The sequence below is a fragment of the Camelus dromedarius genome, chromosome 14 (assembly GCF_036321535.1).
Source record: "Camelus dromedarius isolate mCamDro1 chromosome 14, mCamDro1.pat, whole genome shotgun sequence".
NCBI lineage: Eukaryota > Metazoa > Chordata > Mammalia > Artiodactyla > Camelidae > Camelus > Camelus dromedarius.
The window spans coordinates 21,010,091-21,034,409 of record NC_087449.1 but is presented as its reverse complement, the minus strand read 5'-3'; the positions used below and the strand labels follow the sequence as shown (position 1 = coordinate 21,034,409).

The 24,319-nt window shown below is 39.6% G+C and overlaps 2 protein-coding genes across 2 annotated transcripts in view; one reads left to right on the top strand and one right to left on the bottom strand.

Annotated features, from left to right (window-relative positions):
• The window catches only part of IL23R (interleukin 23 receptor), a 50,593-nt gene extending 30,109 nt beyond the window's left edge, over nucleotides 1-20,484 (top strand). Inside the window, exons 7-11 of the mRNA XM_010989008.3 lie at nucleotides 53-209; nucleotides 11,060-11,149; nucleotides 13,567-13,672; nucleotides 16,179-16,269; nucleotides 19,594-20,484. Coding sequence (XP_010987310.1) covers nucleotides 53-209; nucleotides 11,060-11,149; nucleotides 13,567-13,672; nucleotides 16,179-16,269; nucleotides 19,594-20,244 — 1,095 coding nt within the window. The 3' untranslated portion in view covers nucleotides 20,245-20,484. The remainder of the gene's footprint in view (nucleotides 1-52; nucleotides 210-11,059; nucleotides 11,150-13,566; nucleotides 13,673-16,178; nucleotides 16,270-19,593) is intronic.
• Nucleotides 1-24,319, bottom strand: part of C14H1orf141 (chromosome 14 C1orf141 homolog) — a 149,418-nt gene that overhangs the window by 94,868 nt on the left and 30,231 nt on the right. The window lies entirely within an intron of this gene.

Below are 24,319 nucleotides of genomic sequence, written 5' to 3'. Positions count from 1 at the left end.
ACACTGCATCATTTCTTTACAGTATTTCATTATGGTTATTCATCAATTTTAGGTTAAAGAATTCGACACCAATTTTACATACGTGCAACAGTCAGAATTCTACCTGCAGCCAAATACTAAGTATATATTTCAAGTGAGATGTCAAGAAACAGGTAAAACATACTGGCAGCCCTGGAGTTCACCCTTTTTTCATAAAACTCCTGAAAAAGGTGAGTGTACTTAAATATTTAATCTCTTAGGCCTTTCTTTTGACCTCTGTCTCTCGTTTAAGTGTACCTATTTTTTCTCCTTGACTTCTATCAAAATTGACAAAACTATTCTAGGGCACGTGGTAACATTTAAATAGTCATTCTGCTTTGAGTTTGTTAAGGCTGACTGCAGTTTTTATAATGGTTCTTAAACATACCAGGGCATACAAACCAATAAAAACCACCTGGGGGGTGCTCATTTAGAGCTGATGTTCAGCGCCCCTGCTCCCAGCGGGCCTGAGTCCACAATCTAAGGTTTCAGGGGTGGGGAGGCGCGCAAGAGTGAGCATTTCTCACAAACACCGAGTGATTGCAAAACATAATCATACTAGACCTTGTTTTGAAAAACGTTATTAAGAGTTACATTAAACTCTTTAGGTCACTCTGGTAAAATGTATTCTCCTAAGTGAGATACAAATCAAATCGTTTAATAAAGAGGGATTACCTACTACATGCAAAGCAATCAGAGAGTTAAAACTCACACCTGGAATTATTTCTTTTCTCTATAAAATCTAGCTGAGCTATTGTTTATCTTTAGATATTTCCCTGCTCTTAATATTATTAATTTTCTAGTCACTTACACATGTCATTCAATAAAATCTTAGCCAAATCGACTTCAGTTATAAGTAAATAATAAAATGAATCTATTGTCATTGTCATAATACTCCATAATGGCCCCATTATCCTGAAGATGTCCCCTTACTGTAGGTAGCTTATATACTAGATTTAAAATTTTCTTTTCAAAACTGAAGGACTTAATTGTAAATTCAGCATTGTTAATATCCTCCTGACTATAATACAACATCTTGAAGTTGTGTTTTATGTTTTCAAAGCGCTTTGACCTAGGTTATAAATATTGATGGCCACCAAATAGGGGGAGCCCAGAGCCACAGACTAGCTAAAAAGTTCTTTTGGCGCCCCCTGATGCCAAAATCTTAGAAACACATTATTAAGGGGATCATTTGCAATACTGGTTATCAGTTCTCTTTTTTTAAAGTTAGTTTTTTTAACTTAAGGTATTCTGTCTTGAATCAATATTGTTAAAATTCTTAGGATTTTAAAAAGAGGCCATTTTAGAACAGTCAGAATTTAGTTCATAATCCAGTTGTTTTAAAATGAAATCTAGAATTGCTTAGAAATATTCTTAAAATTGATAACTAACACTTACCATTTACAAAGTACTACTACATAGAAGCTTGCTTGATCTTTACTTCAGCCATATTTGATAGTGTAATTGGCGTCACTGTACAAATGAGGAAACTGAAGCTTCACTGCTAGTGAAGTGAATTTTCTTACTTAGTCTACCTTGTCGAGTTTAATGGATGCACAGCATTCCAGTTTATGGATGTAGTATAATTTAATCATTTCTCTGAACAATATCTAGGTTATTGCATTTTTTCCATGACCAATAAACTTCTTTGAATAGCTTTGAATATAAACTCTCCTTATGTCTTTAGGTCTTAATGGATCAAGAGTTAAGCACATTTTAAGATGCTTGATGCAAGTCACCAAATTGCTTTTCAGTAAATATTTAATATCAGTTGCTTTTTTAAAAGGTATCCATGAAAAGACAGTCATTCATTTGTCCCCCATGAAATATTCACTTAGCCTCTACCATGCACCTGGTACTTGCTAGGTACCTGCAGAACCTCAGTGAGCAAAGGAGACAAAGATCACTTAACTCTAGAAAAGACAGTCAATTAAAAAATGTAATAAAAAGCACACAGCATTATAAAGAAAGATATAAATAAAAGCAGTAAGAATCAAACCTCACAACTGAAGTTTGAATGGTTTCATGATTAGAAAAATAAAAAGATATAGTTTCTGTAATATTTTAGTTAACTGACTTGTTTGACAATTGGGTTTTTTTTTTTTTTTTGGCTAAACTTTCCCAGTAATTAAAGATTTGTTTATTTATGAAGAAACAGAGCCCAGGCAATAATGCTCCCTCTGTGCAGGAATCTCCTATTCAGTTCTCTAAAATTCTTGTACGTGTATCACTAGATTGATTCATCCTGAAACAATGTGTTTTCAGAATTATGCCCAGATGGCACCGTGGGACAAACAGTGAAGTAGGCATGGCTCGTCCTGCAGGCTCCCAGCAGTCTTCTGTATCACTTTCCCTCTGGGTAGTGCCTTTCCTTGGCTTTTAAAAACCTGGTCTCCCAAAGAAACCAAACAAACTCATTTATGATAAGGGTTCAATCACTTATTCTCTTTTCTTTCCTGAGAGCATTTAGATTTTAATGGAAAACAAAGCCTTTTACAGCAGTCCCCCCTTATTGGTGGGGGATATGTTCCAAACCCCCAGCAGGTGTCTGAAACCATGGATTGTACCGAACCCTGTATATACTATGCTTTTTCCTATACATACACTTCTGATAAAGTCTAATATCTAAATTAGGTACAGCAAGAGATTAATAACAATAACTAGTAATAAAATAGAACGATTATAACAATATACTATAATAAAGGTTATGTGAATGTAGTCTCTTTCAAAACATCTTACTGTATAAATCTAATGCCTTCTTCACCTTAACTAAGTACTGGCCATGCATCGTGGCTGTAACTTTTGCAGTCTGAGGTATGACAGCAGAGCTAGGACGAATTTCTTTTTCCCTTTTCACAATTTCAAGGATAGAAGATTCATTCTTACTGCACAACATAGCAACCTCAGCGTACGATCATCTTTCTTTCCTTAGTATGAACATAGTAAGAACTTGGAACGTTCTTAGGAGAACTTTTACCTTTTCACTTAAAGAAAGAACTTCAGGGCTGCTCTTTGACATATCTGAATTGTTAACATCACCACGCTTGTACTTTGGGTCATTATCACGTAAAATAAGGGTCACTTGAACACAAGCACTGAGATATCAGGAAAGTTGATCTGATAACCAGGAAGGCTACTAAGTGACTGAGAGGCGGGACCTGTGGATGATCGTATCCGGGGCGTCATGGAGCTGGATGGCACAAGACTTCATCACACTGCTCAGAACTGCATGTAATTGAAAACTTATGAATTGTTTATTTCTGGAATTTTCCATGTAATAATTTTGGACCACAGTTGACTTGGATAACTGAAACCAAAGATAGTGAAACCATGGATAAGGGGAGGCTACAGTACTAAAAAAGAAAAAGAAAAAGAAAAAAAAATCAATCTCAGAATATAATATCAGGCTTTAGCAAACACACAGGAGACGTTTCTCTAAATTGGAGACGTACTTCTCCATTGTAGCATAATGGCAAGAGGCTAATTAAGTGACTGAATCCAGGGTTACTTCAGGATAATAAACAATAATGGCTAACATTTACTGGATGCTTGTTATGTGTTAGGCACTGTGATAAGCATTGCACATGTGAACTGTCCTTTGCTCATCACTACAGCCGTAGAAAACTATTATTCAATTGTGCAGACGAAGACGAGGCTCAGGGAGGCTAAGCAGTTTGCCGAACGTCATAGAGCTGGTACATGGTAGGGCCAGGGCATGACTCAGGCTGTAGGATTCCAGCACTTGCACTGCAGCTCTGCTGGTCTCCTTCCTAAGGGACCTACAGGGGTCCTGTGTCAGCCTCCCCTGGGCCACCTAACCAGATTCTCCTCTACACATTAGCTAATAATAAAACCACGACAACAGAGCTTCATTTTTAGTGTAATGTTTGTTGTGAAATGCAAACACAAGAGAAAAGAAGGAACCATAAGATGCCATCAACTGTTCCTATTTTGGCATGAATATAAGATGTGGAAGCAGGATTGGGTTAAAGCAAGGAAAATGAAACCACAGGATGCCAGGAACCTTGGAATAGGATACGGCAGTCTGAGATGATGATGAAGTATAGGAGGAAAAGGTGGCCTTGCCCAAGTGAGGACCACCACAGAGTAATTCATAATGTGTTCTTCCAGCTGGTCCTGGTTCAGTAAAATGTCTAGAAAGCAGTGCTTTTCAGAGTGAGGTCTATGGACAATATGCATTAGAAATGCTTGGGTACTGAGTTTAAAATGCAAATTATTGAGCCACTAGCCAAGTGACAATTCTGCAATAAAGTCTACGAACCGCTGTTTTAGAGGTTGGACACACCCTTTAAGAGAGAGAAGTGTCATGAAGGATGAAGTAGGGTGTGGGCAGGAAATGTAGGCAGAAAGGGGAGAACTGAGTGCCCAAGACATTGCCTTAGTAAGAGTGGTTTTGGCGGGGCAGGAAAGGGTGGGCACGAGAATCTCAGGCCATTCTCTCTGGTACTATCTGTTCCCTCTCTGCTTCTTCTTCCTCTAAGCACTGAGCACCCCAACCCACCTCGGCAGCCCAGGATCCCAAGAAGCACAACATGTTACACACACCAGCAAACCATCATGTCCCGTTACCCACTCTGCCTAGACCCTGCCCTGCCTCTGGATGTGAGGTTTCAGCTGAGGATCTGAAAACCTCCAAGGGCTGCTGAAGTGGGAGCTTCTGGACTACCAATCTGGACAGTCTCTGCAAAAGTTCCTGGGGTCTTTAAGCAGTAAGGAAAGAGCCCTGAAGGGGAAAACATAATTTGTCATCATACAAAACCAACACTGAAAATGAGAAAATTAATTCCTTAATTTCACTATGACCCATGTAAAAAGTGTGAGAAAAGGATTTCCAGGCAGGAGTGTTTTTCAGTTCTGCACTGTAACCCAGATCCCTTTGCAATGAAGAAAAGGGACAGGCTCTATAATCCCTTTAATGACAAGTCGGAGGCCTGAGGGAAGGGCAGTCACACTTCATAATGACTCAGCTTGCTTGAATTACAACTTGCAGTAGAAAAGTTTCCCAGAGAAGTCATATTATTTTTTTCTTGACAATTCTCCAGAGGAATGCAAGTATAAGCAAGATACTAAACCACATTGTACTTTGCTCTCACAAAATATTATTGGTTGTTGCATTTCCATTGACTCCTTAAAGATTCCTATTAATTTTTCAGGACTTTAGGGGCTAAAAAAGAAAAAAAAAAAAAAAAACCACCAGGGTTCTGCAGTAAAAAATAACTGAGTTTCACAATCTCTCTGAGAGTTGCAATCCACTCATAGAGAACAAAGATTATGCATTTCCATGAGGAAGTAATAATCTCCTGTATTAGCTTCCTATTGCTTCTGTAACAAGTTAATATAAATTTAGTGCTTTAAAACAATACAAATACATTGTCTAGTAGTTCTGGAGGTGAGAAATCCAAAATAAGTATCACTGGGCTAAAACCAAGGCATCAGCAAGATTACGTTCTTTCCGGAGGTTCTAGAAGAGAGTCAGTTCCAGTGCCTTTTCCAGATTCTAGCAGCTGCCTGCATTTCTCAGCTTGCAGCCCCATCTGTCATTTTCAAAGCCCAAAGCACAACATCTTCCAATCTCTTTCTCTGACTCTGACCCTCCTGCCTCCTTCCTATAAAGACCTTTAGAATTTCCTTGGACCCACTCCTACAATTTAAGAATGATCTCCCCGTCTCAAATCCTTTTTGCCATATAAGGTAATCAATTCACAAATTCCAGGGATTAGGGCATGGGCAGCTTTGTGGGGTCATTATTTGTCCTACCATGACTCCTCACCTACCCACTTGTTACCAACAACTGCAGTTTTTACTATTCATTGTGATTAGGTGCAAGCAAAAGAAATCAAATCTGGCTCTGAAGCAGAAAAAGAATTAATGGAAAGATAGTGGGAAAGTAGTAGAAAGGCTGGCAAACTGGTCACGAGCAGGATCCAAGAGACCACAGGAGCCAAAACCACAGCCCAAAACACAGCCTAGGAAGAATCTGGTGAGGACTCTGCAGCTGGCACTGTGGTCACTGCCACCACCTGCCCTGTGCCCTGGACACGCCAGTGGTGCTGCTGCTGCTGCACCCATGTTGGATTCTAAGAGACTTCCCAGAGCTGTGTCTCCTGTGTGAGTGGAGGGAGGAGGGCACCTGGTAGACTAGGCTTAAGTCTTCTGCTTGCAGTTACCTGATGGCTGTGGGGAGAGGGAGCCTCTGCTCCACTGAGGCTTCCACAGTGGAAAGCCCCACCTGCTTCCCACTTACTCTAGGATGCCCACAAAGAAGTAAGTCCTAGTACTGGGAAACTGAAAAATGGCAAATGTCTGCTAGACTATTCAGACTCAGAAACAGGTACATCCTGGGCTTGACAGAAAAGTTGCCCCTCTGAAGAATCCTAAATCACTGGATAACACTTGGGAGCTACCTATTCTTGCACATGAGTTTTGCTGCTCTTTGACATCAGACCCTCACCTCTATGTAGTCCATGTCACTCAGAAAAATGTCTAGGTGGCTGCTACCTTTTACCTTGTCCTCTTATTCTTTCTTTTTAACAATGTGATTGACATGCATGTATTCCTTACCTTCTTCTCCCCCTATATACCAAGTTCTTACAGCCTAGGAATATAAGCATAAAGACAGTCCTTGAATATGTCTAGGCATGCCTTTCTATCCTAATATACAAGGGTGACACAGTAACTCATGAAATGATTCATCGTTTGCCTTGTTTTTCAAGGTGTGGTAATGACTTTGTTCTGACATACCGTTTTCTCTGCCCTGGGCTTCTGGTGCCTGTCTGATAGGTCTGGCCACTGTCTTTGGCTTTGCCATCTGACATGGACTAGGGTCAAATCCTCCCCCTTGGCCCAATAATGTTGAGTTCCAACCATAGAATTACACTGGCCTAGGGAGACAGCACATAAATGCTGTGAAACAGCTGAGGTTATTACAAGGAGAACAGAAAGAGAGAAACCAAAAGGAGATGCTTATGCTTTAAGAAAAACAGGACAGGAAAAAAACCTTCAATAACTTGAAAAGCACACTCTTTGTTTCTTTTAATGTGGCTCCTCTTTCTTGAATATCTAGAACTTTCTGAAAGAAAGGTCTAGAAAGGTCCTTCTGTCAGCTCTGGACAAACCTCTCAGATGTTGGCCTTGGTTAGCATGGCCTTGATACCAAGACTGGCAAGGGCAAAAGTAAACAAAGGAGCCTTGTAAATGTCCATACTCTTTGAACTGTAATTGCACTTACAAAGATCTAGCCTTAGGAAACAAACAGAGCTATGGAAAGGAGATTTATGTATAATGATATTTATTTAAAAGCTAATTACAATAAGAAGAATTTGCAACAGTCTATAAGTCCAATAATGGCAGGAGCTAATGCTTACTGAGCTTTTAATTTGTATAAGACACGGTGCTAAGTGCTTTATATGAACTTTCTCATCAAACCTCATGAGTGAAGTGCTGTTATCATTCAGTTTTACAGATGAAGAAACTAAGTCACCGAGAAGTTAAGCAGCTTGCTCAGGGCCATGCAAATCCAGGTAGTAGATCCAGGACTTGAACTGAGTTTCATCCGAGTCCAAAGCTGGTGTTTGAAACTACCAAGCCATACAGTTTCTCAATGGGGGGATGATTGGATAAATACAGTACAAACATGATGAAATATTAAATTGCCATTAGAATGATGATAAAATTTAAAATTATTCATGATATAATATTAAATTAAAAAAAACCAGACACAACATTTAGTAAAGCATGATCTCCACTAGGGTAAAGATATACACAGACTGTTAACAAATATGAAAAAAAATGATTGTTTCTAGTTTGTGAACAAATATAAAATTGTATTTTCTTTTTCATAATTTTCTATACTTTTCAAGCATCCTACAATTAGCATCTATCACTTGTATAATCAAGGAAAATAGTTGGTTTTCAGAAGAAAATAACTCTAGGCTGGAAGCGTCTAAGAATCAGTGCTCAGGGGTTAGCCCTGTCATGTCCTTTGTGGTGGGTCTCGACCCTACAAGGCCAGGCAGCTCTGACACACTGTGGCCAGCCCCCAGGTCTCAGCATGGGAGCCCTGCATGCAGGGCTGACCCAGCTGCCCCATCTGAGCCATCCTGCTACAAAAGTGAGATTATCAGTGAATGAGACCGGCGACCTGCACAAATTACAGGTCAGAACTGGATAGGAATTTTCCAGTTCTTCGACCTCTAGTGAGGTGACTTTGGACAAGTCATTTATCCTTTTTATGCCTTTATTTCCTCATCCATAAAATGAGGACAATAGTATTATCTACCTGATGAAGCTGTTGTAAGGATTAAATGAGAGAAATCATGTCTAGTACATTCTCTGGAACATAATTTTTACTCGATAAATCAACACTTAAAAAGAATGACAAAACACACTTTGCCCCATGGTAGACACAGAGGCAAAGGCTGAGGAGACTGAGTTGGCACTATCCCTAAGAAACAAGTGGAAGATATTATTGCTAAAATCAACTCCTTTTAAGTAATTTGATTAAATTAAGCTGGTATTCGATGGACCAAAGAACGTAGTTGTGTTATGCTTCTAGTTTTGTCCAAGAATAAGAAACTACTTTTTTTTTGGTTTGAAACCATTCTAAATTCCCTATAAACACACTGTCTTCTGTAAGACTTAGTCTAGTGTTCAATGTCAGTGTGTATAAGTTACACAAAAATTCTTACCAAATTAGAGATGATTTGGGGTTTCTCTATATACTCAAGTATGTGCTGTGAGAGTAATAGGCATAATTTGATATTCTGCTTCAGGGATAGAATTGTCTCTTTATGGACATAACACCACAGACATTAAATAAACACTGAAAATACCATGAGATTTTTCTAGCACATTAGGCAATACACTGATGATCAGAGCTGACATAAACAATATTTTTCAGTCATAAAGTTTCTGTGTGTGCGTACATCATTCTGTTTACGAAAGCTTTTGTATGTTAAACTGTTTGAAAATGCTATAAAATACTAATAGCAGGTGGATTAAGGCAATAAAATTAGGGGTTTTTTTTCCTCTCCCTTTTATTTTTCTTGTTAAATTCCCTTCTTCTATTATAGTTACTGCTTTTATAATGAAACATGTTAAGTATGATTTAAGGAGACATGAGCCAGCCACTTGGTGGCGATATACTGTGAAGAATATAGCCTGTGTGGCTTCGTTTCAATCCTATGCTTAAACATTTTGTCATCAGCTTGACTTCTCTGACAACCTTGTCTTACTTCAGATATCTGTTTCTTTGGGACATTACCTTCTCGTAATTAAGCATCTCTTTTAAATGACTTTACTTGAACTTAATATACCTGGTTGGTTTGAAACTATGACAACAAAAAACTCTAAAGGAAGATGGTTTATTCTCTATTAGAGCTAATAAAGGCCTAGTCATATATGAAAATTATTTTTATGTGATGCAAATAAATAATTGAAGTTTCATTGCCAAATAACCACCTGTAGTTTATACAACAGAATTATATTAACCTGTATTAAAAGTCAAAAACACACCATATATTATTTTTAAATAAAAATGCTAACTTCAAAATAGTAAAAGTGAAAATGAAAACAGGCCAACAACGTATGCTATAAACCCATGATTTTGCCAAACTGAAGTTGTTACATTTTAATGTAATATTTCTCTTCTTACATTTTTTAAATAATGTAGATGCAGATGCCTGCTTGGGCTCCCCGAGAATGAACATAGGCCTATAAAATGCTGTTTAGATGAGTAAACCCGGCTGTTGGCCACTGGGGCATAACTTTGCTCCCTCAGTTTTTGATGGAACCACATACTTGGGACCTTTACTAAGAGACTTAGTAAAGCATTAAGGAGCCAGAAAGAATTTGATTTGTCACAATTCACAGTGAAACATTTCCCTCTTGCTGTGGAGAAATGAGAATAAAAACAGGAATGAACTTTCAGCTTTTCTGATGTTTTCATCTTCTAAAATCCCCTACCCATTGTTCTTAGAAAACCACCCTTCAGTTGAGCTTGTGCTTGAACCCAGATCAGCCTTTTAAAAAAGAACTTCCAAAGACCCATAGTAACCTTTTTACTGGGACTCTGAGATATTTTTCTCAAAGAGCGTTGCCTCGGCCACATAGCTTGTTATGCAAGCCTGTGATATCTCTGTAGCAGTTAAGGATGCTTCAAGTTGCCTGTTCTCCCTGGTCCCCAAAGTAATTCTTTTAAAAGAAGAATTTGAACACTGAAATCAGAATGACTGAATGAATGGGGCTTGAGGCACTCTTGGGGATCCACAGCTTAGAACCATTTTCAGGAATATCTTCCATCAGCTGGAAGAATTGTGTCCTTGAAGTCACCTCTGGCAGCTTCTAATTATCAGGAGGGAGGAGATGGGGCAGGAAGCTCCAGAATTCTTTTGAGTTTAGCCTGTAAACAAGTCAGCTGCCAAGGCAGCTCACCCACTCTGGTCAGAAGCTTTCATGAGTAGACAGGACTAGCCAGGATCCTTGCCAGAGGGAACGGAGTAGAGGGAAGTCATTGATGGCATTCCCCCCTTGTGTTATAACCTCAAAGTGTCTGCTAATCAAAACTGGACTTCCTACATAGAGTCAAGATGCTGTTTGCAACAGCATCTCTTAGGTTGTGTAAAGGCAAAAGTCACACATCTTGAAGACTCTTAAGGAAACCTAAACTTTATTGCATTATCTATTGGAAGGAATCAAGTAGAGAGCAGTTGTCTTTTTCTGGCTCAGTGCATGAAATAAAGCCTAGAAGCCTCATGAAATTAGTGGGCACACTTTGAAGTTTTACAAACCCTAGGTAGTTCTTATTGTCCTTTGAGTGTTTCCTACTTTGGGATTTACCCACTTTAATAAAAAGAAGAAAAGACCCACACTTGACGGTTTTTGCTTTTACTTCACCTTTCAAGCATATTAAAGTTACTGGTTTACTTTAATCATCTCCAAACAAGTGAAGAAACTCTCTTAGGAAACTGAGTAACCTGAGTGCAAAACGTAAAAAACTGACACTGTTTTCTTTTTGTTTAAGTTCCCCAGGTCACACTGAAATCATTCCAACATGATACTCAGAATTCTGAGCTTTTAATTGCTTCCATTTTTAAAGGACGCCTTACTTCTGGTAAGAAAATATTACTCAGGCTCATTGAGTAGTCTTTACTAATCATCCATTTGAACCCTCCACACTGAAAAATCATGTGTCAGGCATAAGTTTCTTGATAATAAAAACATACCACATGCTTTCCATAAGAAAATATTCAACAACAATCTGTTTAAGATTGAATTTAAGGGGTGGTTTAGATAGATTTTGTCAGCTTTTGCTCTGGGTTAGATACATGTTCATTTTAATTGATGTTGGGGCTCAAGACCTCAAAACTTCTTTCTAAAAAAAAAGCACCATTATTTGAGTGTCTACCATTGAGTGTCTACCATGATACATATATCATCTTTTTCAATCTTCAAAATCTTTTTCAACCTTCAAAACAAGCCGTGAGATAAATGTTACATATCTATTTTACAGATGGGAAAACTGGAACTCAGAGAGGTTGAGGAACTTGTGCAGACTGAAAATTCAGACCCTGCTTTTCAAATCCTGAAGTCTGTGTTCTTTCTTTTATACAAATTAGCTCTCATTTTGTTAGTATGACTCAGTATTTTCCATTGATCAGCATACCTAAATGTTTTAGGCATAAAATATATTAACCTAGGTTGTGCAGTGGACAAATATAACTCTAAATACAAATTTCAAACTGAAAAACCTTAGCATGACTATTTCACCACCGACCATGGGTAGATCATTTGTTTGCATAGAAATCTGTCAGGAATACTATACAAACTTTTGCATGTGAGATTGACATTATTTGGACTTTTATTTATTCAAAAGATATTCTATGTTTCCAGGCACACATTCTATGTGCCAGGAACTATTCTGAGTACTAGGGAATCAGCAGTGAAAAAAATGAACAAAGCCCCTGTCTTCCTGGAGCTTCCGTTCTAGACAGATGTGGAAAAGTAAGGTGGCGGTACGTGCTATAAAGAAAGATGAAGCAACGTAAGGGTGCTCTGAATTTCTATTATGGGAATCAATTATGAGTCACGTGCTTAGGCTCAGACCAGATCCCTAATTACAGATGCCTACACAGACCTGCACCTTGAGATTTCTGTGGGAACTGTGGAGGCTAGAAACTCACGACTGCTCTGTTACACAGGTTTTATTATCTTTATTTTATAGAAGACGAAACTGGAGCTCCTGTTAAGTTCATAATTATGCTCTGAGGTTACAGAGCTAACACGTGGCAGCGTCCAGTCTGAACCCAGGTATCTCAGGTCGTACTCTTGGTCACTCTCTCTACTCCTTAACATCCACTTCCCTGGCCCCATGTCAACTTGGGGATTCTCCATCCTCTTCCAAGCCCTAATGCCCAAGGGTATGTGGCAGTCAGTACCTCCTGTCAGCTGCTTGATATCCTCAGCGAAGGCATTTTAGTCCTAGGAAAACAATAACTTCACACCCCACCGGGACTTTGGAGTGAACTAAGCCACACTGGTCCCGGCCCACTGGTTGGCTTTAGGAGAGGGGCTGGACAGCTTGGAGACCCCCAAGTGTATGGCAGGTGTAGCTGGGAAATAACCAGGGCAGGGCCAGTGCAGCATCTGACACATGATGGTAAGTATCCAATAAACATTTGTCAAAGGGAGGGAAGAAGGGAGAAGGAAGATGGAAGGGGCAATACCCAGCGAGGCTCAGAACCAACTCGTGTGATATGTCTCAATTATGGTCTACAGTTGAAAATAGAAAATAAGGTTTTTCATGTACTTGGGACAAAATGTGATGCGCTTGGTAGGTAACACACGTTGAATATACTCTATTAATTACTTAAAGATTTCAGATGATTAATTCCACTTCAAAATTCAAGAAAAGCATTGTTTTCAGAGTAAAATGTCAGTGCAAGATATATAGCCATTTGGCCATTTGGATTTCTGTCTTATGACATATGTTGTTCTAATTAGAGTGAATGTCCTTTTTCAGCAGGAAAAAAAGTCATGAACAATAAATTTTGAAGAATGGTGATAAGTTGTACATAACTTGTACCCTGTATAAAAAGTTACAAACAAAACAACAGAAGAACGTCAGTTGTGATTGTGGCCAGCTTTAGGCACTGTTGCAAGCAATTGGGGATTCTCACTTTTGTCAGACAAACCAAATGAGGTCTATCACTAAACCTTTTTATATAAAATATGCAATCACGAGCTCAGAGAAATGTCTAATGTCTAATGCTGTCCACGTTTGCCAGACACTCAGTTCTAGAAACCCACTGACATCAGATATGTGTAGACAAATTTTCTCAAACAAAAGGTACTTTCATGCAGTTTGGAAAGGCAGTCACTTCACAGCCCAAGGTAAAGGTTAATTTTATTTCCCCTTCCTTATTTCCTTTGAGGTCAAGGACCTTCACTTGGAGTAGAGTAACAAGAACAACGATTCTGGCATCACATGGACACTAATGCTTAGCTAAAATTATTTTTCTTTACTTTCAGACAACAGGCAACAAGACATTGGACTTTTATCAGGAATGGTCTTCTTTGCCATTATGTTGTCAATTCTTTCTTTGATTGGGATTTTTAACAGATCGCTCCGAACTGGGTAGGTTTCTGTAGATTTTGTTTTCTAATTTAGACCATATTTTTGTACCATTGAAACACAGTCAACTCAATGATTTACTCAAAAAATCCATCAACATTTTTATTCAGAGAGAGAAAAACAAAAAGATCAGTGTTTAATGAGTACCCACCCCCTCCAAACTCTTCACAAATGTCATTCATTTAATCCTTGCCACCACCCTGCCAGAAAATCTCAATGGCTTGTTTTACAGATGACTTACACAAGGCTTACAGGGGTTAAGTGGCCAGCCCAAGGGCACCAAACACTAAGCCAGGAGTCCAGACACAGCTGATGTTTCAGCCCGTGTTCTCTCTCTCAGCACACTTTCTCCTCATTGTGCCCTGACATCAATCTACAGCGCCTGGATTCTTTACAGAGGTTAAGTTGTAACCTGCCTCAAGTTCTACCCGAACAAATCCCCTGAATCAGTGTGAAGAGAAGTGTAGCAACGTCTGAATTTGTCACTTCGATACCAATCATGTTAGCGTATTAGCATCCAGCCCCAATGCCCATTCTCCTTGGCCTCCTTCAATTATTTTTTTTCTGACACGGTATGAGTAAAGATCAATGCCTTATTATTAAAAAATGAGACGTTGAGGGAAGCAAGGCCTTTGATCGCTTAAATTTTGCTAGATGTACTGTGTATTTCTAACCTGTTTAATAGAGTTGTTTGATGTGGCAGTCTCCCAGTTCTCCCAGTGACTCACAAATGTTAACACTTGGGAATGGCAGCAAGTTTCTATTTCTTGCCATCATTGCTTCATGAGATATTACTTCCTTTGAAATTTATAATCAAAATGCAATAGACACAACCTTGTAAACTAACTATACCTCAATAAAAAAGTGCAGTAGAAAGATTTAGGATAAACTATTCTAAATAGTGACTTTTTTTTAATTTACATAGGCTGTTCCCTCAAAACTTAGGTATTTAAATTACACACTAATGAACATATCCCTGGTACCCTTGTGAGGCGGCCAAACTAACATGGATCTTTACTTTACGTTGTTTTAAAATATACTTGATCGTAAAATCCTTTAAAAATATCTTAATGTTCAAATTTGTAGTGCATAAAAATATTAATATTTGTGTTGTTATCCGAAGGTGTCCTAAATAGTGTAAATTTTTAAATAATATTAGTTTGTTACTAAGATTAACCTAAAAATTAACTTCCCATTGGTAATAACAAATAAGAAAATAAAACAATTCTTTGCTAATTTAATTATTTAAATAAGTATTCTCTTTAAAAAAGAAAAGGAAACAAGAGACAATTCCAATATCACTATTTTACATGAGCAGATACTGTTGTTTACTATAATTATACATTATTTGTAAAAGACTTATTTCAGAAACAGAACTGGAAAATAGAGGGCAAAACTTTTTAAATAAAATGAAACCAAGAAAGGGTACATTTTTTTCCCCTGATTGTATCAACGTGCTACAATAGCATTCTACGCTAGTGTGAATTTACTAATTTGGTCTAATTTAGGGATACAAAGGGAGTGTGAATTAGTGAAAAAAAAAAGCTGACTCATAAAACATTGTATAAATATGTGCAAAGAAGTTATTTTTACCCTGCAGTTCAAGGTCAAACTGGGCTAGCAAAGTACATTCAGCCATTTTGGCTGTTACTTAGTAAAAGTTCTTAGAGAAGCTGCATAAACAGATAAATAAGCCTGATCTGTTGTGGTGCTTTGTTAACATGTAATTATGTGCTAGGGATCAGTGTAGTCTCTTCTGAGTTCCCAGTACCTCTTTGTTCAAATCAATTTTTATGTAAATGTAGAAAGTGCGTTCAACACAGTGGCAGTGCTAAGGGGTAGCTTAGGGGAAGAGATGGAGTGTTGACAGCTTCTCCCTCTTTCCGTCACCCCACCCCAGTGATCTTTAATGAGCACACAGCCAAAGTTACAACCAAGATCCTCTCCTTGCCCCACAAGTGCGAGACAACTGCCCCAGCCTCCGACTCCAACCACGTAAGGGAAGTGTAGAGCCACCACTATCATCTCAGTCTTACTCAGAATCACTTCACTTAGGGAAGCTGAAAAACTATAGTGTTACTATATGACATCCTCATCTTTAATATTTTTCTGTGGCTATGGTCACCTTGGAAAGTTTTACAAAATATCCCTTACGTTTTCCAAACTTTTCCACACTGGCATCTCCTGCTTATGATGGTTTGCCGTATTTAATATGTGAATAGTTTTACTTTCTGGGTGGTTTTCCCACTTATCTTGACTCTAGTGTGTTTTGAAATGTTATGGCTCATTAGGGAGAGGCAGAGCAATGGAGAGAAGAGGAAAATCTGAAAAGATATTGAATCAACTTCCCACATAATGTTTTAAAAAGAAGGAAATCTTAGTTCCTGCATTAGAAAGTTTGATTTTTATTGTGCATTCCATTCTAGTTGATTTCCTAGTCTCCCAGATGATCGCCTGCACCAATCCTAAAGTAAGACACTTCTTCTAATGTGCCATTTTTGTTTTTTAGAATTAAAAGAAGAATCTTACTGCTAATACCAAAGTGGCTTTATGAAGATATTCCTAAAATGGAAAACAGTAATGTTGTGAAAATGCTACAGGTAACCAAACACCATAAAATACAAATTAAATGGCAGCTGAGGCCAAGAGTGCAGCCCAATAATTAGAGTAGAATTTACATTCAAATAAATAAATGTATGTGCATATTTGCATAATTCTGTAAACATATGTAGAAATAAAATTATGCATATTTCAAATCATATGTAAGAGAGATGAGAGAATGGAGCTAGGAGAAGAAAAGAGAGAGGGAAGAAAGATACAATGCTATTCAAAGGAGGAAAGGGAAGTAGAAGATTGCCAGCCAGGTGCCAGGGTTACTGGCTGGCCAAGCAATCGGTAGGTGTTTTCAGGGACAAACGAAGAGGGCAGAAAATCTCAACAGAACGAGCCTCAGAGATACAGAGGGGCTTCTCTTTTACATGCGACTGAGAAGCAGGGGAATCCAAGGGGGACACCACTTCACTCCTGAGAGCCAGTGGAACCCGAGAGGATAAATGTGAGCAGACTGTGGCAGATGGTGTCACCAGGGGAGGGCCGGGTTTCCAGGTCCGCAGAGAACAGAAGGGTGACCGGGGAAGACCCTGCGGATAGAGGGGACTTTGCTGGTTACGGAGGAATTGCTGCTGCTGATGGAGGAGGGGAGGGAATCTGCTACGTGAGGTGCGCGCCTCTACTTTCTGGCACCCTGGCCTGGCCATCAAGGGGCTCAAAACCCAGTTGATGGGACAGACACATCACCCAAGCACTGCAATGCAGCGATGCAGGACAGTGACAGAAATGAGACCACACGTGATGAGAGTACAGAGGAAACATATTAAAAGACGGGAAGGAGTTGCTCAGGAGGAACAGAGAGCATTCAAAATAGAGAGGACTCACGTGAGCAAAGGCACAGAGGTGAGAAGAGTGTGCTGGGTGTTGCTTTATCGAAGCACTTGATGTGAGGAGTGGCTGGAATAATCCTGGAATGGCGAGTGGCATCAGATCACAGAAGGCCTTGTTATGGGATAGACTTCATTCTGTCAATCAGTAGTTTTCAAACTTTGGAAAAAAAATTATTTTTAACCTAGGAATCCTTTGTTCAAATAACAGGAGGAAGATGTGTATTTGTGAAACAAATAAACGTGGCTCTATTTGGAGCTCTCGTGAGCCCACTAATCAGCTCCTTCCCTAGCTCCAGATAAGTCCCTAAGGCAACAGGTCTCGGCCTTGGTTGCATATTAGAATCCTGATTCCCAGGCCACAGCCCAGACTCACCAGGGGAGGGAGGGCCTGGGGAGATCCAAGCATTGGCATTTTCCAAAGCTTCCCAAGTGATTCCACTGTACAGCAGATGTTGAGAACACTGTCAGGGGTTGAAAACCACTGCTAAGACAAAGAGGAGCTGGTGAAGGAGTTTCAGTTGGAATAGCATGGTCCTAGGAAAGAGGCAGAGAGAGAGGGTCAGAGAAATGCGCATCATGAAGGGTGGGCAACGCATCAGGAAGCAAAGCTCCTCAGTGCTGGCTTCATAAAGGGTATATAACATAAGGAGTGAACATGTCTGTGGAATGTGACAGGGAGCAGACCATCCAGGGGTTCAGTTAGAAGTGAATGGAACGTAAGGAAGTGGGGGCTGAGGGTGAAGACCTTTGATGCGTGTGGACTAGAAGGAAAGTGAAGAAAGAGGCTATGCTGGCACATGGTCAGATCCTCTCAATACTGGTGGAACTAATGAATGACAGTAGCTCCAGAGTGGTAAGGACTCAGAAGCGTGTTTGCACTAAACTGGACGGGCTTGAGAAGGACCAGCACAGAGCAAGGGGAGGAAACTGACCCAGCAAGACAAAGGGATGAGGCCGAAAGGTTCGCCTTGAGCACGAGGAGTTGTCTCTGGACAACTGAAGGAGAGAAAGGGTGTGGACTTGGCTGGTTTTGAAGGGGGAAATGCTGCCAAACAGTGGAAGGTGGCCCAGAACAACTGAACCCACGTGTATAATGAAGTACATAGTTAACAACCAAGGAAGGACAAGCATGTAGTCCCCAGACTACAGACAATGAACACTGGTCTTGTTCTTCATTCCACTTAGTGGTTCTATCTTGCTTCCCTACTCGTTATTCTAGGAAACTGGGGACCTTCTGGGGCTCAGAGAATTGCCCCTGACCTTGTTGAGATCTTCCTCCTTTATGGTCCTTACTCTGGAATAGTCCCTGTTGCTTTTCTGTGTTCTTCACTGTGGTCTGACTCCCACCCACTCCTCTACTCAGCTGCCAGCCTCAAGAGGGGAAAACGCCCTCTTCCTCTTGGTTTCCTCAAGCATGTCTAGTTCTTCGGACTTCATCTGACCCAGGACTACACGTCTGCCCCTCCCAACCCAAATCTGGCAAGTGCCCTGGGGAGGCTGAGCCAAAGAAAATTTGAATGATACTTTACGCTGGTTTATTCAAAGTCTTGGGAAGTCCAAGATCAAGACACCAGCAGATTTGGCTTTGGGTGAGCGCCCTCTTGCAGACGGCTGCCTTCTTGCTGTATTCTCACACGGCAGGCAAAGAGATCAGCTCTCTTGTATCTGTTCTTAGAAGAACACTAATCCTAGTCATGAGGGCTCCACCCTCATGACCAAATTACCTCCTAAGACTATCACACTGGGGATTAGGGATCCAGCATATGAATTTTGGAGGGACTCAAACATTCAGTCCATAGCCGGTGGCTATCATTTTATAATTGTGTTGGGTGGGAGTTATTTGCCCTGCAAAGCCAGCCATCAGCTGGAAGGCCTCAACGCCTTTTCTTACCAGAAGAGTCATCAGGCTTTTGCAAAAAATAAAAGCTTTCTTTATCCACCCTCCTGATCGATCATCACAGACATGTCTGAATTGTGAGCAGCTGCACACCTTTAGAACCACAGCACAAAGCATTTATTACAACCTTATTCTAAAATGGAAGGAAAATAGGATTCTCTGCACCCCTGTCCCCTCAAAAATTTTCTCTTATTTAAGTAACAAAATGTTTTCTTGTAAGGCTCTAGAACATTAAGAAATATTCCACCATATTCCAAAATTTAAGAGGCCTTGAAATAATATGCAAATTACTATGCAAGAGGCTTCTTTCTCCTTAAAATTTTTAAATCAAGAAGGGTGCTTAAAGCATGGATTATCTTTATTATTCCTTTGCTTCAGTCTTCTCCTGAGGGAATTTAACAAACATTTGGAATGGAGCAGGATAACAAAAGATGAAAGGAGGAAATTGTATGGGAAGAGAAACAAAATGAAGAAAAGTAAGGAGGAAAAGAAAGTCGAGAGAAAGCAGAATTCCAGTCCTTATTCAACTATCCAGTTGGCCTGTTTAAATGCCTTTTGTAAAATAAAACAATGTCTTTTCTTTCTAGGAAAAAAGTGAATTTATGAATAATAATTCCAGCGAACAGGTCTTGTATGTCGATCCAATGATTACAGAGATAGAAATTTTTCTCCCAGAAGAAAAACCCATGGACTACAGGAAGGAAAAGAATACAGGCTCCCTGGAGACAAGGGACAGCCTGCAGAAGTCACTACTCACTGACACTACAGTTGTGTATATTCCTGACCCCAACACTGGGTACAAACCCCAGATTTCAAATTTTCTCACTGAGGGAAACCATCTCAGCACGAATGACGAAACAGCTCTCTCAACTCTCAGACCACCAGCTGATTCCTTAGACCTGGGAAGGAATGCCAGGTTTAAAAACTATCCTAATTTTGCTTTTTCTATGTCAAGTATGAATTCACTAAGCAACACACTATTTCTTGAAGAATTAAGCCTCATTTTAAACCAAGGAGAATGCAATCCTCCGGACACGCAAAACTCAATAGAGGGGGAAACCGCCATGCTTTTGGAAAATGCTTCACCAAATGAAACTATTCCAGAGCAGACCCTGCTGCCCGATGAATTCGTCTCCTGTTTGGGGATCATGAACGAGGAGTTGCCAACTATTAATTCTTATTTTCCACAAAATATTTTGGAAAGCCACTTTGATAGGATTTCACTCTTAGAAAAGTAGAGTTGTATTGCAGTGAAAATTCATGTGGAAAAGCTGCCTTGCAATCTGAAGTTGGATCTCCACCTTACAAATTTAATTCTGACTTTTTTTTTAGAGAATTAAGATCCAAAGATGGAACATACATCATGGTCACAAAAGCAGCAGCAATATTAGGGACACCTCCTATGTTTAAAAAAAAATCAACTATATCTTTTTCTTTTTTTTTTAAACATTTTTTATTGATTTATAATCATTTTATAATGTGTCAAATTCTAGTGTTCAGCACAATTTTTCAGTCATATATGGACGTATACACACTCATTATCACATTTTTTCCTCTGTGATTCCCTGTGCTATACGGTATAATCTTGTTTATCTATTCTACAATTTTGAAATCCCAGTCTATCCTTTCCCGCCCTCCGAACTATATCTTTTTCATGTTCCCTCATTGCAAGACACCAAACAGATCTCTCTGTTGTCTTAAGTCTAAAATAAAATGAAATATTGTGATAGTGAAATAAATGCTGAAAATAGTTCTTTAAAGTCAAGACATTAATATTTGCTAGCAAGAGGAGAAGCAAGTTTAATTTTTATTTTATTGCTTAACAGTTCTCTTGAGTAGATAAAAATATAGTCCACAAATAACAAAATAAGTAAGGGGCAGAAACAGAGATGCAGTTAATTAACATGTTTGCCGTGCTATTTGTTCTACTACTTTCTATTCAGGTGTTAAGAATTTGATCTTCCTTATTTTGACTTTGGACTGAGAGTTGTAAAACAGTGATGTGTGGAAATCATGAGATAGCCGTCTTAATTTCAGTTAAGAGTGATAATGCTGAGTGACGGTACTGTACTTCTGTGGTGTAGTTGGTGTATTAATTACACTGTAATAGATTTATTGAGCTAGAAGATGCAAGATCAACAAGGTGTAATTATTTCTTTTGCATTAGATATATGTCAGAAAATTATTGTTAAAACAGGTATTTAACAAACAGATATGGGCAATGCTTGCCACACTTGCCACTGCCCCACATCCCACATCTCCTGTTGACATTAGTGACTCATCACCACATGCCCTTCTGCTGAGCCCTAAAGTGGCCTCAGAATCCTCTCAACACAACGCTCCCGATGGTCACAGTCAGTAAGGGCTGGGGCTGGAAACAAACTCAATCTGCCAACCAGGTCAGTATTGAAAGTGGGTGATCTTAACAACGTGAACTACATATTGTATGTCGAGAAATGGTACCCAGCAGACTTCTCTATTATGATTAATTCTTACAGTCACAGGGAAATTTTTTCTAATGATCAGAACAATTTGAAAATTGGGTGGATACCCACTGAATTTCTCTTTCTCTTCTAAGAGCTGTCAACAATAATTTATATTCAGATTAAATAGTTTAGTTTTATTATAACAAAGAAAGCAGTTAATCAAAAAAAGATCAGTGTTTATCACACAGGCAAGCTATTTTGCTTTGTTTCAGTTTTTGAAAAAGAAAAAGAGTTTTGTTGTCATTAAGTGTCCCCATGAGGAGGCTGACCACACATTCTGGTTTATCCTGGTTTTTGTCTGATGTCCCAGTGTTAATTAGGACTAGTGTGCCCTTTCACTCTCAGAAGCATCTCTTTGGATCATAAATCATTTGGTCATTCTTTCTATGAAGACTGTTTAATGCCCAACATATAACTAATTTGTCACAATTCATCTCTTTTTCTACACTTAGTCCTCTTTATTTTACTTTGTATCATTTACTAAAGCCCTTTGCTCCTAAATGAATATTACTATTCAGCGTAAGAAATGTATCTCCTGCTGTGAAATTCTATTCTATTTATCTTAATATATATACATATGTATATATATTTGTTGTACTGTACATATTCTGAAAGGGGGATACTTTAAATCACTAATTAAATGTTAATATTAAATATCTTGACTTGTAAATGACCATATGCCTTTGCTTTATTCTTACTTAACGGGAGAATGTAATAAAGCAAAGAGGCATGCAGTATTTGAGATAGAAATACCAAAAGACCAAGATGAGCCTTTGATGTTTACCAATCCGATGAAGACATCTGTTAACAAGTGAAGAGTATTTTCGTAGTGTATTTCAGTATAATTGTAACCTGCCACACATCAAAAAAGCTTTTGTCAAGCTTAAACGATTGCAGCATTATTTGATCTTCTGCGTGTGCTTTCAATGTAGTCAGTGCCTACTTTATAACTTCTCCTTCTTGTCCCCTGGAGTGCGTTCTCTTCCTGTGGTGTCTTCCCCACACCCACATCACCCTTCAGCACAAAGGAGACATGTCTAGTTCCATCTATGCCATTGGCCCTTGTTGGTCTCAGTGGACTAAAAATCGAGGCTATACCTATGACCAAAGAAATGTGTCTGCCATTGCCTCAGCTCAGAGAAAAGTTCAGCTGCTTCATCACAATGCAACCATGGTAAATGGAAAAAGGTTTTCTTTCTATGATTCTTTTATTCAACAAGTATCCACTGAAGTGTTGAATGCCCCTACTATGTACAAGGCACTTTGAACAAAATAGATATTAACAAAATCAGCCAAGTCTCTGCAGCCTTGGGGCTGATATTCTAGGGGCAAGAAGCAGATAATACATGGAGCCAAAACATTGACCTTAAAGGAGCTTACATTTTAGTGAGGAAGAGGTTGATAGGAGATGGAGGAAGGCAGAAGAAAATAAAGAAGAAAAATGCCAGATAATAAGTGCTGTGTAGAGAGGTAAAATGGGATAACGTGGTGGAGAGGGACTTGGTGGCTACTTGATGTTGGGCAGTCGGGGAAGCTCTCTCCCAGGAGGGGATGTTGACATTGCAATTTGAATCACAGATAAGAGCCAGCATATGAGACCCAGCTTGCCACTGAGAAGTCCCTTCTGTAGAAGAATCCCCCAATGGTTAATGTTTCTGCTTCGTTCCCTCCTGGACAAGCTGCCCTTAACCCCAGCCCCCTGCCATCTCTCCCTTCCTCAGCCAGAATTTTCTGTAGATTTAGGGGCCAAGTGTGTATCTTTTCATCTTCCCATCTAGTCCTTGTGCTTATTATTAACTTTCTTTCTCTGAGTCTCATATCTTTGTAAGTTGCTGCTTCCTAAACAAATATGTCATGCTTATTGGTGTGGGTTAAAAGGAAGAAAGTAGAGAGACATAGGGAGAAAAAGCCCCTTGAGGTACCATTTAGAGGAAACAAGGGGAGAGAAATACAAAGAAAGGAAAGTAGGTTAATATGCAGTGATGCTGAAGCAGAATGAACACCATGGTTCTGGACAGTACCAGAGCTGACTGAAGGACAACCGATTTCCTCCGTTCCTGTATCTTCCTCACCCCAACCTCCCTTTTCTTACGAAGAAGCAATAGAGGGAGGAACAAGTGAAGTACAACTTTTGGGATATCTTCTTGGCTGCTGTGTGTGTTTTATCCTTTCCTAAATTAGGAATCTGTTTTTACCAGAGTTAGAAATAATACTGAAGCTGTAAGAAGGCTTATGAGTTTTAGTGTGCAGTTCTCAAGTGGGTTGCCGTTTGGTCCTCCTGCTTCAGTCAGAAGGTGGTCCCTGCTCCTTTTCTTTCCTTATATTTTCAGTCATCCTCCCTTTGACATAGAGGCAACACATGCCTATGGCACAGGGGAAAGGTTTTCAAAAATAAATTTCAGCAACTTTCTCCCATTGAAATCTGTTACTGAAGCCCCAAATGTAAAACAGGTGGAAGCAGATCTTCTATTGAAACAGAGGCTGAAGTTCATGCCTGTCCACCCCCTACCACCGACCACCCCTCCTCTACAGCTGCCGCTGATGCAGCCCATCCGTCCGTGCAGTGTGGAAGTCCAAGGCTGTGAGATCTCTATTCCACACCCAGGAGACCCAGCCCCAGCCCCAGCCCAGCCTTGAGAAGCCTGTATCTCAGGATGGTACCAAACGCCTCATCTCAGCCACAAGGCTGCCAGCCCAGGTGAAGGAGACCAGAACTCCCTCAAACCTCCCCACACTCTGAACGACTGTAAAAAGGAGCTTTCTCTCCGAGACTAACAGAGGCCGTACTACATGCAATAATCAACTTGTTTCTTTGCAATTACTTCAT